Genomic DNA, 16,099 nt, shown 5'->3' on the forward strand with positions numbered 1-16,099 from the left:
TGTATTTATTCAAATTGATACTAATTTTGGCAACCATAAAATAGAAATGTGACCAGCTTGACTAATCTTTTTTTCCTTTTTCAAAGAGATTAATAAGCCTTCATGTGGAGAAGATCTCCTAGCCAAGACAGAACCCTTGTTATAGCAGGAAATTATAAAGGTGGGTTTCCATAGTGACTATAGGAACTGTGGGAGGACTTCTATTGGTGGATCTGTGAATTGGTATAGCCATCATAGAAAACAATTTGAAACTATACCCCCAAAAGTCATTAAAGAAGCATATACTTTTTGACTAAACAATGCCATCACTAGGCCTATATATAAAAGAGATCAAAGATAAAATGAAAAATCTATTTGATTAAAAAAAGGTGACATTTCATTTTGTAGCAAGAGACTAAGAAACCAAGGAAGTATCATAAGAAAATAAAAAAGGGCATGAATTCAGAAAAGCTTAGAAAGACTTATGAAATGATACAGTGACATGACTAGAAGCAGATTTATACAATGAGCACAGCACTGAAAAGGAAAATAATTTTGGAAAACTTAAAACCTCTGATCAATGCAGTGACCAATCACTACTCCAGAAAAATGATAAAGAAGTTTGCCTCCCCCATCCTTTGGCTGGGGGATAAGTTCATACAAGCAATAAAACAAAAATTTGTTTTTATTTAATTGTGCTTATTACAAGCCAGAGCGTTTTACTGGAGGAAAGGCTGGAGTATAGTGATGATGCCAAAAAAAAAAAAAAAATCAAAGAAGTATCTTGAAAAACACGCAAAAGAAAGCGAAGGATAGTTCAGAAGGTGATGGATATGCAGGACAATCTTGGGACTACTACACTAAATTTAACATAGTTAAAAAACCCAAGCTGTATGTAAAGATTCAAAGTTTAATATATAATCTTTTTTCTGACCTTTGTATATGGAAATGTTCATGTCTGATGATTTTCTAATTCATAGTAAAAAAAAAATGTCGCAAAGAACACAAAATAAGAGAGAACCAACAGTAAGAATAAGACCTGCATGTGGATGACCATTCTCAAACACTTTTGCAAAGGGAGGTAAGGATGGGAAGATACTAACCAAGGTAGCCAAGTAGGAAGAGAATTTAGTAATAGGAAGAAGGAATATTGATTCCCTACCTGAGTGGCTTACTAATTCCAAAGCTAGTGGTTTTCTTGTGGCTCCAGGTTCCTACCTCTGTGATAGCTGGTTGTGATTTTTAAAGGCACTAAATCTTTGACACAAATTGATTTAAATTCCATTCCTTCCTTCCTGGATACTCTCTCCTCTCTAAGTTTTTGTGACACTTTTTTCTCTAGTTCTCATACTACTTATATCTAACCACTCCTCAGTCTCCTTTGCTGGTCCTTCATCTAGGTCAAACCCACTAATTATGGGTATGTTCCCCCAAATATTCTATCTTGGGCCCACTTCTTTTCTCTTTCTATATCAGAGAGATCTCACTTAGTGATTAGGTTCCATAGATTCTATAATCTCTATACAGTTGATCATATATATATGTAGAGAGAGCTATAGATACACATGCACACAGGTGTATACATACATACACACATATATGTGTAGGGTGAAGGTGGGGAGCTGTGTACATGTGTAGTCTCTCTCCTGACTTAAGGGAACTAGGGCAGAACACGATACTATCCTGGAACAGTTTGCAAAAACCTTCACAAAAATAAGGGGTTTTATGCTGGTTGTCTGTGTCTGAGTAAGAGTCCCCAAATCTACTTCAAATTGTGTCTATTCGACACTCTTCCATCCTTCTATTTGCTATATGCAAAAGATTTTGGAGATAAAAAAGAACTGAGAGATCACCAGTCTGTTTCTCTAATTTTACAGATAAGAGAGCCAAAAAGAGATTCAATGAAGTTTGTTCTAAGATCACACAATTCTTTAGTTGCGAATTCAGGATGAAAACTCAAGCTTCCTTAAGAAATACTCCAATATTGTTTTCACTATACTCTGGAGTCTAAAAAGTAAATTACTGGGAAAGGAAAAGACAAGTATCATAAAAAGATTCTGGACTTATTGTATACAATAAAATCAGCCTGATTCACAAGTCAAAAACAAGCGTCCACATGCTGCCAGCTACAACCAAATGCCAGATACCTATAGATGAAAGTGAAAAAAAATTCTAGCTGTGTCCTCATCTCCAGTTCATATATTATAATACTGGGGTTTCTTTTTTCTATCTCCTCTTTATCAAGTTGGTAACTGACAGAACATTAAAAGAGAGAGACTGTAGCTTCTAAAATTTTTGCTTAAGCAAAATTAAAAATTCTTTGCAGTTTATTATATAAAAAAAGCTATTTAAATCCTTTAGAGTGATTTTCACAGTAATGAAAGAATGACTTTATATTTTGAGGAACAATCTTTTTTTTTTAATCTACTTGCCCCTTCCAAAATAAACTTGTCACCATTATGCAAAGGCAAACATTAAATACAGAAACTTGGTATATATGTAAAGAAATTCAATTTTCCATATAATGCCAAGTTATTTTTTTGCTTCATAACTACAAATTTAAACAAAACTTACTTGGTAGTTGTTGTAGAGTTTCCTGCACCTCGATGTCCAACATCTAGAGGTGATCTTGGATTCCAATACTTTGAAAACGAACACTTCATATCACAGTTGTATCCTAGAATTGGCTTAATAATTATATAATCAACTTTTAGGGAAAAAAGAGAAAATGCGAAATTATTCTTTTCAAAACATACCATAAAACTTATTCAATTAACTTATAAGTGACAAAATGTCTTATGTAAACCCATGAGTATACAGATAAAACTATGATCTCACTGGTTTTGATGTTCTATCCAGCAATAAAGATTGAAAGCCATCCATCCTTGCTCCTCCAATGTGGCTCCTTTGTATATGCCCTGCTGTTAAGTTCAACTTGGGAATCCGCCCACCATGCTCACCTTCTCCTTATATTGTGGGGATAAAAGCTGAGAACTAGGGCTGCCCTTTTATAATAATTTGCCTCCCCATATAACCAACTCATCTCTTCTTCTATCATGCATTTTCTCTGCTATCTTTCACTCTTTTAAAAAAATTCCTCAGGGGCGGCCAGGTGGCTCAGCAAGTCAGAGCACCGGCTCCAGTGTCGGGATGACCTGGATCAAATCCGGGCTCAGATACTCAGCACCACACCCAGAAATAACTGGCCGTGTAACCTTGAGCAAGTTACTTAACCCCTATTGCTTTAAAATAAAAAAATTCCTCATTGCTTATATATTGCACTTTACTCACAAATACCATGCATTTCTCCATTGCCTTCATTTCCTGAGAGACTACTGTGTTCTATGTCCCATAGATACACAACATCACAGGTGTAAAACTGTTATTAAAAAAGTTGGGCCCTTGTTTCCAGGCACAATTGAGCTTATTAAAGGAACTCTGAAATTTCCTAAAAACAAAAGGCCTTTCCCTTCTTTTAATTCTTGACCTAACTTGTCCATTTATACTCTATATTCCATATATATGTATTGATGGACAAGCCCTACAGGTTGTCTTAAGAGCATGTCATCATCCATGCAATAAGTATTCGTCAGGCACTTGGTCTTTCCTGTGTAGATGATAAGGACAAACTCTTGAATGGTTATGGTTCTTTTGAGAAGGTTCTGAAACCTTCTTAGAATTCATATGACCAGCAAACAAAAACATCTAGAGAATTTCACCACTCACAAGGAGCCTCTCTATAATTTGGAATATGTTCTGGATCTCCTTAGACTGCTTAACGTGAACAATTAATTTTGAATAAGATTTATGTGGTGCACAACGACCCATCATGAGGATGTCAGTTCCAGGATACTGAGTGAGGTTGATGCTATCATTAGCTTCATTTTACAAATGAGAAAAACTGAGGCACAGAGAAGTTAAGTGACTTGCCCAAGGTCACATGACAAAAAAGTTCCAGAATGGAGATGTGAACCCAGGTCTTCCTGACTCCAAGCTCAGTTCATTATCCACCAAACTACACTGCTCCCATTAAATGCATAATTAAGTATAAAAAACTAAGGAGATATGCCCCACAAACACTGACCCTGCATACATAATTCTTATTCCCTTCTTCCTTCCATTCTAATGCTCTAATTTAAAATCAATTAAAATTTAATTTAGGATAATAACTTTAGTTTACATTGCAAAACTTCACATAAACTCTGATTTGCTATCAGACATACCTCTAACTTTGCCAATTGCTTTTCTTGAATTCCTGCTCATGATGGGAAGTGTGAGAATTCCTGCACTTCTTCCACTTTCAGCAATAGTAGAGGTCAACAGACACGCAGTACCAACATGTCCTGGAAGTGCATCTCCCTGAACAACTGTTTCACTTAGATCTTCCTGAAAAATTAAGTATTAGAACAAGTAATTAGTTTTTATATAAACTTTTTATAATTTGACAGTATTCAATATCAATTCTCGAGCCCCCGAATATTTTAAGAGGAAGAAAACAGTCATAATATAAATTGAAGATGAATTTATTTAAAAAAAAACTTTTATTAAAACTAATCAGGTTAGTTTACTTTTAACTGATTTACATTTAAGTTCTCACTGACAGACAGATATACTTAAAATTACTCACTTCAAAAAAGTCAAAGATTAATTCCAAATTATCTGGTTTCATTGTTTGTATGTGATATTCTGTCCATCGATCAGGCTGCAATCCATACCCACATTCTGGTTGAGAATGACGACATTTGAATTCATTATCACTTACTAAGGATATCTCTAAATTTTTTGCCAGTTTGTGATGGTTAGTGGGAGATAAGCAATCTTCATCATCTTCTGGGCCTTCTAATGTCACCTTTACCCTATAAACCATGAAAAAGTGAAAAAAATTTAAATTTAGCATAAGGGAAAACCCTATACAAAATTCTATATACAAAGAGTTTAAAATTAAAAGTACTACAATATGGGGCGGCCAGGTGGCTCAGTGAGTAAGAGTACCGGCTCCAGTGTCAGGGTGAATTGGGGATCAAATCCGGGAGCAGATACTTAGCGCCACACCCAGAAATAACTGGCCATGTAATTAGCGCCACACCCAGAAATAACTGGCCATGTAACCTTGAGCAAGTTACTTAACCCCGATTGCTTTAAAAAAAAAAAAAGTACTACAATAGCTGGTCTCAAAATGGTAACAAATTACATTAATTATACTTTTAAGAAAAAGAAATTACATTTCTTGCATGAAGGAATACTTCAAATAAGGCTGAGGTACAAACTAAAGTTTTACAGTATACTGGCCTATTTTCTTACATATGCATTTGAACAACAGTATTTAAAATGACAGTTTTGTTGCGCTGTTGTTTGCTTTTCTAAATCAATCAAGTTACAATAATGTTAACTTTGACTCTGCGGTCACCCTTTCAAGCTCCCTAAACTCTAGTTGCCATTTCAACATATCACTTCATTATGAGAACTTCATACATTTGACTGCATATATGTGCATAGATTCAACACAAACTATGTGTGGGTATCAAGTATTTCAAAAGATGACATGGGTCCAGATGACTAAAGTGGAGTAGCAATAATTTCAACAAATAATGACATGGGTTTGAAGGACTAAAATTTAATAGTTTCACTTTTATGACACACTTTTTGTATTCAGTTAAGGAAAAAATTATGACTGAAAAAATAATCTTTAATCTGCATAAATTAAAAACGGAATCAAGCATACATAATTTGTGGGTTAACTGAAATTGACACAAAAGGCTAGTTATTATATAATAAGATCTGCCTTCTATTAATTATACTGTGCTCTATAACAGTTTACGACAACACAAAAGAAGTCAACTACAAATTCTTGTTTTTAAATTTTCATTAGATATACAATTTATATTTGAAATCAGAGTATAATTTACTAAGTTTCTACTGGTTATGCAACAATAATCAATCATTTAAGAACCAATGGCTTACAAGATAAGTAATTTCAATGAACTGATTCATGAAACTGAATTGGTAACATGAAAAAATCCCACATTAAAAAAAAAAAAAACAACAGAATTACAACTATATCACCCACTTAATTTTAATAAATGTTAACATCTATCTCTAGAGCTAACAAGCTTTGGAGGAGCCTGTGAAGTATGATACTATAGCTATCACTCAAATTTCTCACTGAAAGCTAATGTAACATTTTTATTTCTACCTCATAGAAAAATCAAATTCCTCAGAAATGAAATGTTCATAAACAACTGAGAAAATGGTGATACTACTTGCTGCAGTTCCTAAGGAACATTAGGATGTATGGAAATTCTTCTATACCAGAATCCACTTAAATGAACAATAATTCAAATATGCAACAGCTACAAAGAAACAGATAGAAAGTCTTTCATAAAGTTACCTCTAAAAAAAGGCATAACTCTTGTGGGGGAATAAACAAGTTTGAAAAGAATGTTTTTTTTTAAGTATGTTACTATTATTTATAGAAAAGCAGCCTGATATAGACTCTATTTGTTTATTTGTGACCAAATACTGAGATACTCTACCATAAAGAGAAATTTTCTTCCAAAATATGTACTTTTGGGTCTAGAATTTTATTTAAAATTCTTAAGTAGTTTCCTAAAACTTTAAAAATTCATAACTTGTTGAATGTATCATACTGTCTGGAAACCCTATTTTCTTCCCAAATCTGGCTTGTATAAAAACTTAAGGGTCAGTCTACAACTATACACAAAAAAGAAAACAATAAAGAGCTAGAATACAGTTATCACAAAAACTGTAATAGGTATTGGAAGTCGAGACTATTTTGAAATTTTAATTTGGATGTCACAAGTATCTAGCATAGTAACCAGTACATTGGAGGTACTTAGTGAATGATTTATTGACCTGAACTGAAATACAAGCAAACATTTTTATATTAAATATGCACTTACATGTAATATTTTCCAGTATATACCAATCTTTTTGAAACTTTCCAAAGAAATCTCATTTTAGAAGTATAATCCCACCATCAGACCAATAAAGAAAATGGATATATAAAAATCAAATTTCCCAACTCTTTATATTCCTATATAAACTAATCTTTTCCAGAGAATGAAGATAAAATCCTTTTCTTATTAATGCATAGGTAAATAACTAGAATAATAAAATTTTCTAATTCGTTTTAGGCCAGGTTTATACATCAATATATATGAATCCTGGCTATATTACCAATTTTAATAGTTAAGTATATATCCCCGCCCTAAAATGAATCAAAAGACCTATGCCTTTACTGATATACAGTCTCCACTGAAGCAGATCACAGACTGTCTTTCCTTTAATAGACAATATTTATAAGTTGCTAAGGCAAAAATTAAATCATCTGGTAATTAATCTTTTGGCTTCTCCAAATTTAGCTAGCCTGGGCCTTAGATGACACAGTGTCTGTGATCAGTCATGAACTCTAAGCTTTTCTAGTTCAGTAGAACATGCTACCATTGGCATAGCCTTGAAGAACTCAGAAGTTACCGCCAAGCCACCATGAGACAAAGGAAAGGGCTGTAAAAAGGGAATAGAAATACTTGCACTATTTTAGACATTAATTAATGTGTACTTCCTACATTTCAGTATAGGAAAAAATTATAAGTTTATGGGTAACTAAGCAACCAAGATCTTCTTATTTTCTATCCTAACTTGGAACCTCACTAATAAGTCACTACTTTAGAAGCAAATAACTTATTTACTTTAGACCATAAATGTACAGACAGAGCTGACCTTACAAAATTTACTCATATAACTACTTCATTAAGCATTTTATAGCTGAAAAGGATTTAAGATTCTGATCAAAAACTCATATTACAAATAAGGAAAATAAAGCTTATAAAAGTCAAGAATCTTACCTTAACAGTTAGTGCCATGAATACAACTAAGAATCTAAGTCTCTTGACTCCATTCCATCTGTCTTTTCATAATACCATAATGCCTCCCTTTGAGGCAACTTTTTAATCACTTTACTACAATACTTTTAAAAGTCTACTGGGGCAGCAAGGTGATGCAGTAAATAGAGCACTGGCCCTGAAAGTTCAAATCCGGCCTCAGACACTTAACACTTAATAGCTGTGTGACGCTGGGCAAGTCACTTAACCCCAACTGCCCCACCTTCTCCCTCCAAAAAAAAGGCTAAAAAAAAGTCTACCAAGACTTAGAAAGAGAAATATAATTTGCAACCTATTTTGATTCACCATAACATTATGAGTATATTTTTGTGATAGAAATCTTACAAGAATACTTTCCACAGTCTTTATCTTAAACCAATATCATTTTGTATCCCAACAAAGGGATAACCTGACAAAGTGGTTATGATAACCTGTTTTTAAAGTAATCACACTAATTTTGATCTTTATATACTTTATTAACTAAAAGAAACTCACATTTCCTTTCACTCTCTTTTTCTAATACACTCAGCAGTGGAGTTTTGCAGAGTAATGGAATAACTGAATAACAAAAATGTAAACAGCAATGCCTCTCTAAATTTTTATTTAAAAAAAACCTATTAGGTAAGGGCAGTCTTGACAGGTGTCTCCCATCTCCACCATGAAGCAGCTTTCCTCTGGAATCCATGTTCCCATCAGCCTCATCCTCCTATCTGTGTCCTACACAACTTGCTAATAAGCTCATCGGTTCCTTCTCCTGTGTCAGACTCGGCATTCATAACACAGTGCTCTAATGTAGATTTCTGCTCTAAGGCTGCCAGGTGCTGTAAACATGAAGTGGATGAAGATGGCTGGACTGCAGCAGCTATCAGCTGGAGTCTCTGGTTTCTCACACTCATTTTGCTCTGTGTGGGTAAACTCAAAGATAACACCTGATGAAACCAAGTACACACAAGCATGAAATTTGGGACTCCATAGACAAGACTATCAAACTCCACCAGTTCCCTAAATGAAGGGAAGAGAATAGTCTTGAAATAAGATTCAACTTCCAATTTCAGTAAGGTTAATAGTACTTTCACACCTGTTTCAAAGGGTTATTATTTGGCCTTGACAGTTTTCCTCTCTTTGTGGTTTAATATCAGAATTATTTCCATAAGCTTTTGCTGAACTGAATCAACAGGAAGACTTTATGAACTATCAGTTGTGCTCCCAGCACTATCCTGACACTCAAGGATACAAAAAAGGAATAATCAAGAGCCAATCCTCAAAGATTAATGGTCAAAAAATTGGAACAATTTTTTTAAAGATTTGAAAATTAAAAATTACATTAATTGCCATTTAGATACTTGCTCCAAATCAACAATAATAAGAGAAATGCAAATTAAAACAACTCTGAGGTTTCACCCCTCACTCTGAAAGTTGACCAAGAAAACAAAAATGAAGATAGTGCTGGAGGAGTTGTGGGAAGAAAGGAATATTCATACATTTGTAGCAGCAAGCACCCCAGCATCCCCAGGGTGGCTGCCAACACAGGTTCTTAGATCTGCTTTTCTAAAGGAAAGCAACTCAAAACGGGTTAACAATCTTGCTTTAATCAATCAAATGTATCATTTACCTAGTTCAGGGGGAAAAGTCAGCACCCAGAACTTTAGAGAGAAGTTACAAGCAAACAGAGAAACAATTCAGCAGACCGGCTTCCAACTGTCTGACCATTACATCCATACCTAGTCACAGTTACCAGAGAGGGAAGCACCACCATCTGGGTTTTCAAAGCCGGGGGGTGGGGGGTGGGGTCAACGGCTGCACAGAGTCTTGTCTGGTCCAATCACACAACACTTCTCTAAGCAAGCCCCAAAGCAAAGCCTCACATCAGGGTATATAATAGCCTTCTCCTGGCTCAGAGAATGTCACAACCCTCTTGACCTACTGCCCAATCACAAAGTACTGGGGTATGGGTGTTCCTGAAAACCAAGGCTCCCACCACAGGCTCCAGGTGGATCACATTCAGCCTATTAGGGGGCAGAATATATTTTCAAATCAAAGAAGGTTCTCAGAGTCACTTAAGCCTATCAAAGGGCCTAGGGGCAGGGAAGATCTTAAATCCCCATTCCCATAATAACACTGTTGGTAGGTAGAACTGTGAATTGATCCATCCATTTTGGCTATCCATTTGGAATTATACAAATATGTGACATCACTTCATACCTTTTGACTGAATAAATCCCAATACTAGGCACATACCCCCAACAAGCTCAAAGATGAAAACAAGAAAGTTTCAGCAGGACTCTTTGTGATAACAACAAAAAAACTGGTAACAAAGTGGAGCAAAAGTAAACTGCTATATAAATGTAATAATTCCTACTACAATAGAAAGGAGAAAAACCACAAGAAGGAACCTGAGCTCTGAGGGACTGAGAAAGCAAAAAAGAAATGGTACTAGAGAACAGATAATGGACTAGTTGTCTCCCTTTGACAGAATTGAGGGGGATATACAAAAGGAGACTGTCAGGTAGAGCAACTATCAGACTATCAGGTAGTTTTGTTTAACCGCTTTTTCTTTCTTACAAAGAAGGGTTCCATAGGGGAGCAGGCAGGATGGTGGTATAATACTAGAAATAACTGTGATTTAAAAATAAAAAGCATCAATAAAACACTATTTAAGAAGTTAAAAAAAAATCTACTAGGTAAAGGATTATCATTACTGCAGAATAATGTAGATGAGTCTTATTTCAGTCTTCCATCAGCCACCCAAAATTTATGTCAATGTAGGTCACTCTTTTGAAAGCAGTTGACAGTCAAGAAAGAATAGCATTATAATAATCAATGTTCCTTAAAGTTATTTCTTTCAGCACTCTATTGTCATATGATCTTCAGTAAAACTCTAAGTGGCACAGAATTTAAAATGTTATTTTTATAATTTATATTATAGCACTGACTATATTATTTTATGACTATATATTAATATAATACATTTTTATTTTATAAAGGGTCATTATTTCTCAGGAAAGCATACCTTTCTTATATGAGTTTGGATATTCACAACACACATCATAAATTTTTAAAAGCATAAATTCGCTTCTTACCTGGTTACACATGAAGAATTTCAGTTCTATTTCTCAAAGTTATTAATCAGCATTACAAAAAGCTAACAAACAGCTTAATACTGATATTAACAGCAACGTTTTATCCTAATCTTACCATGAGAGAAACTGTCCTACAAAAGAATTCAGAACATACAATGAAGGATTACCCTAATGCTATTTTTTCCTGCTGATTTTATTATATAAATTACGACAACACATCATTTATTTAATCTGGTGTCTTAGAGACTAGAGACTCAACATGTATGTGCACATATAAATACACACGATTATCTAAAGTTCCCACAATTTCTGGTTCAGAGAATCATTTAGATATGATAAGACGGCAACAATGTATGAGTAAAAGGAAGACCAAACAAATATCTTCTTTGATATTAAAGGAATTAGGAAACTGATAATAGAAAGAAATACATGATACTATCTACAAGTTCTATTCTTTTGATTTACCAATTACAAACAAAAACCATTCTGGTCTGAACACAAAAAAGTGAGGGATAAAAATGTTAACACACTCTAAAAATAACCACAAATTTGTGTATCTTATGACAAACATATAGGCATACCTAAACCTAGATTCTTTAAATTTTTTCTTGGATATCGAGACAGGTGGTTTTGTAGAATAATGTAGACGTAATCTTATTTCAGTCTGACAAGTCAGCCATCCAGTATCCAGATTTTCAACACCATCTAGCAAAGAAAATACGATGGAAAGTAGCAATTGTTACATTAAAACAACAACAACCTGAGATATGCAATAAGCACTCAAAGTTGTCATAACGTATTTTAAATTTAGTCAATTTAAAATATAGGATGATGCTTTAAGAACAGCACTTCACACCAAAAAAGGATATCAGTAAACGTGTAAATCTTCTAGTTAGTTAACCATACACTACAAACTGAAAATAACTGAGATCGGGTAGGCATAATACATATATGCAATGGATTCATCCAAATAAAAAGCAAGAATAATCATATTTATAGCTTACTACTATTTTATATTAAGGGTACTATTTATAAAGTATAAGATGCAAAAGGGCGGGCTAATTTGTCTCACAGTGTAGTTGAAAGATTTTAGTCATTTTAAATGAGTAAAAAATTTTAAATTTAAAACAAAAGCAATTGGATGTCATCCATGTTTGAAAGAGTAATCTAGAACCTGTCACTATTCTTCACCAAAGATTCTCTAATACAATCCAATTAGTTACAGGTGAACTAAGGCTCTGCCAAGTGCAAATGACTTCCACGAGAAATATCATATATGGTTATTTAATAGCATTCAAAACTACTCAGGTATCCTGACTTCCAATTCAGTGTTCTGTACCATAATACATTATCTAACAACTTAAATAGACTAACACTTGGCAGACTTAAGAAAGACTGTGTTCCAAGGTGGTGGTAGGTCTAGTAATTCTTCCACAAAATACCTCCTCTCTCATACTTTTCAGACCATTCATTATAAGGTATTATAAATAATAAAATATACATTATTACTGAATTGCATAATTTCACATTGCTTCATATAGTTAACACAATCATACGGCAGGATTACAATAAGAAAGCATTGAGAGTTGTTTATCCTCATATAAATTTGATCTTTAACAGCAAGAGTAAAAAAAAAGATTTAATAAATTCAGCAAGTTCTTTTAAAAAATATCAAGTACTTTAGAAATAGGATTTTTCAGCAATGTCTGAAAAGTTCAAGAAAGTTTTCTTTTCAAAGATTCTTAAGAGACTGTTTAGGCCATTCTCAAACCAAAATTTAAAATAAAAGCAATTAAGTGTCATCTGTTAATTTAAAATTAAAATTAATTCTTTTTAACTTGTTTCAGAAGGAGAAGCAAAGGAGACATAGTTTTGTTTGACTCTGGAAAAGAAATTGTCAAACAAATTGAAGTCATTCACTTCAAATCAGAACATAATAATACAATAAAAGTGTGATGTCACATGTATTACATTTGGAGAAATTAGAAAAATCATATAATCAATTAAATTTCTCCACCAAAAAAAAACTTCCAAATTATATTTTATTAATAATAGTTGTACATAACTCAAAGGAGGCTAAGATATAACACAAAAATTTAAACAATTCAAGTACTTCAGACTAAAATTCTGATGTAAACACAATTTCTTTTCAACATTAGTGGAAATTAAATTTTTATTTCTTCTAATTGTTCATCAATCAAATGCTATATATTCTTCATGTGTATGCACACACACACACAGACACACACACCCCTAAAGTGAAACTTCAAGTAACTTAAATCTTCCATCAGATATTGTCCTGGATACTAAAAACAAAATCATATTAAAATGAGAATTAAAAAAAATACTACTTCTAGGTGATGGCCTAATGTCTGTATTCATTCAATGCAATGTCCTACAGCATCTACATTAACAGGATGGTATCATAACTGATATTCAGCATAATAAACGTTAGGCATTACAAAATCTTTAATTTAAAAAGTTAAGTATTTGAGAATAAAGGAACTAAGACAGAAAACAGAACAAGAAGGCTTAATAAAATACAAAACAATATCTAAAAAGCATCTTTTGCTTATCTGCCAATTTAAAGGAAAAATTCAATTACCCATTATTCCCCATTTCCATAGTTTTTACTATAACAAATGTTGAGTACATATACATACATGCACATAAAAATTCACCTTAACATTTGCAAAATATAATCACCTAAATGTCCAAACATTAGTTATAAATGATATCATAGGATTATTATGAAATATGTGCTCAGAGCAAAATGCAATAATTTATCAATTACCTACTGGTTAACTTCTTGAAACCAACAAGTTACACAAATACCAAGATTAGGTAGCTTTTTTAAAAAGCAAAATTAGCAATGCAAAATAATGGGCATTTCCTATGCCATAGTGGAATCAGTTTTTGCTTGGATTTATTTACTAGTTCCAAAAAGTATTATTTTTTAGCAAATGTATTATTTAAACCATCTATTTATAATAAAACATAAGCTTTTCCATAACTCTTAAGATCCTAAGTCTCACTTACTGTGGATTCCAAACTGTCCATCATCAACAATGCTTTCGTTTTCTAAAAGTAAAGCAAAAAATAAGTAGAGAAATATAATTAAAAGTCACAATTTATACAGAATGAACAACTGTGATAACTACCTACCTTATTTCTAATGACCTTATCTAATGAATAAGCATATTTATTGATGCCCTCAGTAAAAGATTCTTTTTCTCTTGAAATTATTAGCCATTCCATATTCCTATGGTGGCATAAGAAATTACCAAAACAGAAAAAGGAAGCATGGCAACGTTTCCTACATAATAAAGAGTTCTACCCTCATAATATCAGAGGATCAAAGATTTAAAGCTAAACAGAGCTTAGGTCATTGAATCCAATACTGCCTCCTTTTAGAGATAACGAAAAGTAGGTTGAATAGAAAGAGTGCTCTTCATACTATATTACCTCTCTTTGATTGGATTTTAAACACCAATGTGGGCAACCAAAGAATTTCTTGATTTTTTTTTAATTTGGTAAAGGAAGAAGTAAAATCTATGGATTTTTCTAGATTTGGCATAATCAAAATGCTTATTCTTATTTATGATATCAATCCTATCTAAAATTCCATTTTCCAATGAAATTATAACTATCCTCTATATCCAACCAGAGTTGAAAGAAAATCTAAAAAATAATACAAACTTACCAACACACGCAATAGAACTGTGAGAAAAATTGGATTTATTAAGAAACCCAAAATTTATCCTGGAATAACCCCTTTCTTAACAGAAATAGTGATTAGGTAAGAAAGACTGCAAACTTCCAACTTCCAAGTAAAGGGAGTAATTTCCTGTCATACTGTGATGATACCATCAAACTAATTCTTTTTCTTTCTCTCTACCCCCAAATGCAGATTTTTCTCCCTCTGTAAAAATGCATATGCTACATTTAGACAATACAGAATTAAAAATCAAATGTTGTGTTTTCTCTAGAATATTTCACATGGCTCTCAAATTTAAAGTTTACCAGAATTTAAATCTCTTTAAACATGACTAAAATGAATTTCCATTTACCATATGACTGTTTTGAAACACATAATATACGTCAGTACTTAAACTCTTGCTTACATGTTTATTTAATGTGTAATATTAATGTTTTCCAGCCTCAATATAGGATTACTATAGTTACATAGATATACAGATATACATAGATATGGATGTATTTATATCTTTTTTAAAGTATTCCCCAAAGTATTAACATTCAGAAAATAAGAAAATCCAATAAAGAGGATGGAAGGTGACAGACCAAAAATAAATGTCATCTTGACTGCCAAGCAGAAATATTCACTGCTTCCAAAACTGAAGTAGTAAGCCATTTATTACCAATAAATTCTAATGTCCACAAACTAAAAAGATAGAACTTCCCTAGCAATCAGGCAACTACAAGTAAAGAAAGGTGGTAATTTAAAATATGTGAAATAAACTTCATTGTGTTATATAAAGTAAGTCAGTATTTTAAATAAGCATTAAATGTTTCCTTGAGAATAAATGTCTTAAGTTTCAAGAGAACTTAATGATACTAAAAGATCTAAAATGATACTAAAAGATAATAAAATCTCAAAAGTCTAACACATTTAGCAAGGATGCTTCTTCTAAGTATTTTAAATTGGGGAAATATGTATCCAAGAAGTGTGGTTTCAATTTATTCAAACAAGCTGAATTTTAATATTTAGCAATCAAAAACTAATCATCACTAGCTAAATTTTTATTATCCTTTGGAATATGTAATTAAAAAATAAAGTTACCAACCAAGGTAAATCTTATGGCTTAAATCATATTTTCTTCTTTAATAAAGCCATGGATGCTCAGTCTCAAAAACAAGGAAATTAGTTCAGAAAAAAAAAAAAAACTTTTATGGATCGAATTGAGAATATTCAACATATATTTTATGATAAGTAAAATATACCAAAAATATGAGAATATAACTAAGAAAACATTTTTCCACAGTGTTAACTAAAAGAATGAGGCAAATTAAGAATTATTTTTGAGAGTAAGCTCCATGATGTGCTAAGTGAAATTTGTGGAACTGATAATATATTAAGTTTTCATCTTGCTAATAAAATTGCACTGTCAAATTTCACTA

General features: G+C 32.7%; 1 protein-coding gene across 4 annotated transcripts in view; it reads right to left on the minus strand.

The window, feature by feature from the left end:
- Window positions 1–16,099, minus strand: part of GPCPD1 (glycerophosphocholine phosphodiesterase 1) — a 91,863-nt gene that overhangs the window by 51,980 nt on the left and 23,784 nt on the right. For all 4 annotated transcript variants that reach the window (XM_069062773.1, XM_069062775.1, XM_069062771.1 and 1 more), the window contains exons 6-10: window positions 14,000–14,041; window positions 11,542–11,665; window positions 4,607–4,835; window positions 4,203–4,365; window positions 2,554–2,686 (exon numbers count right to left, since the gene is read on the minus strand). In XM_069062773.1, coding sequence (XP_068918874.1) covers window positions 2,554–2,686; window positions 4,203–4,365; window positions 4,607–4,835; window positions 11,542–11,665; window positions 14,000–14,041 — 691 coding nt within the window. The remainder of the gene's footprint in view (window positions 1–2,553; window positions 2,687–4,202; window positions 4,366–4,606; window positions 4,836–11,541; window positions 11,666–13,999; window positions 14,042–16,099) is intronic.

This window comes from Petaurus breviceps, unplaced genomic scaffold, assembly GCF_028583685.1.
Source record: "Petaurus breviceps papuanus isolate PSGF00001 unplaced genomic scaffold, PetGlider_PUasm1.0 90504, whole genome shotgun sequence".
Lineage (NCBI taxonomy): Eukaryota > Metazoa > Chordata > Mammalia > Diprotodontia > Petauridae > Petaurus > Petaurus breviceps.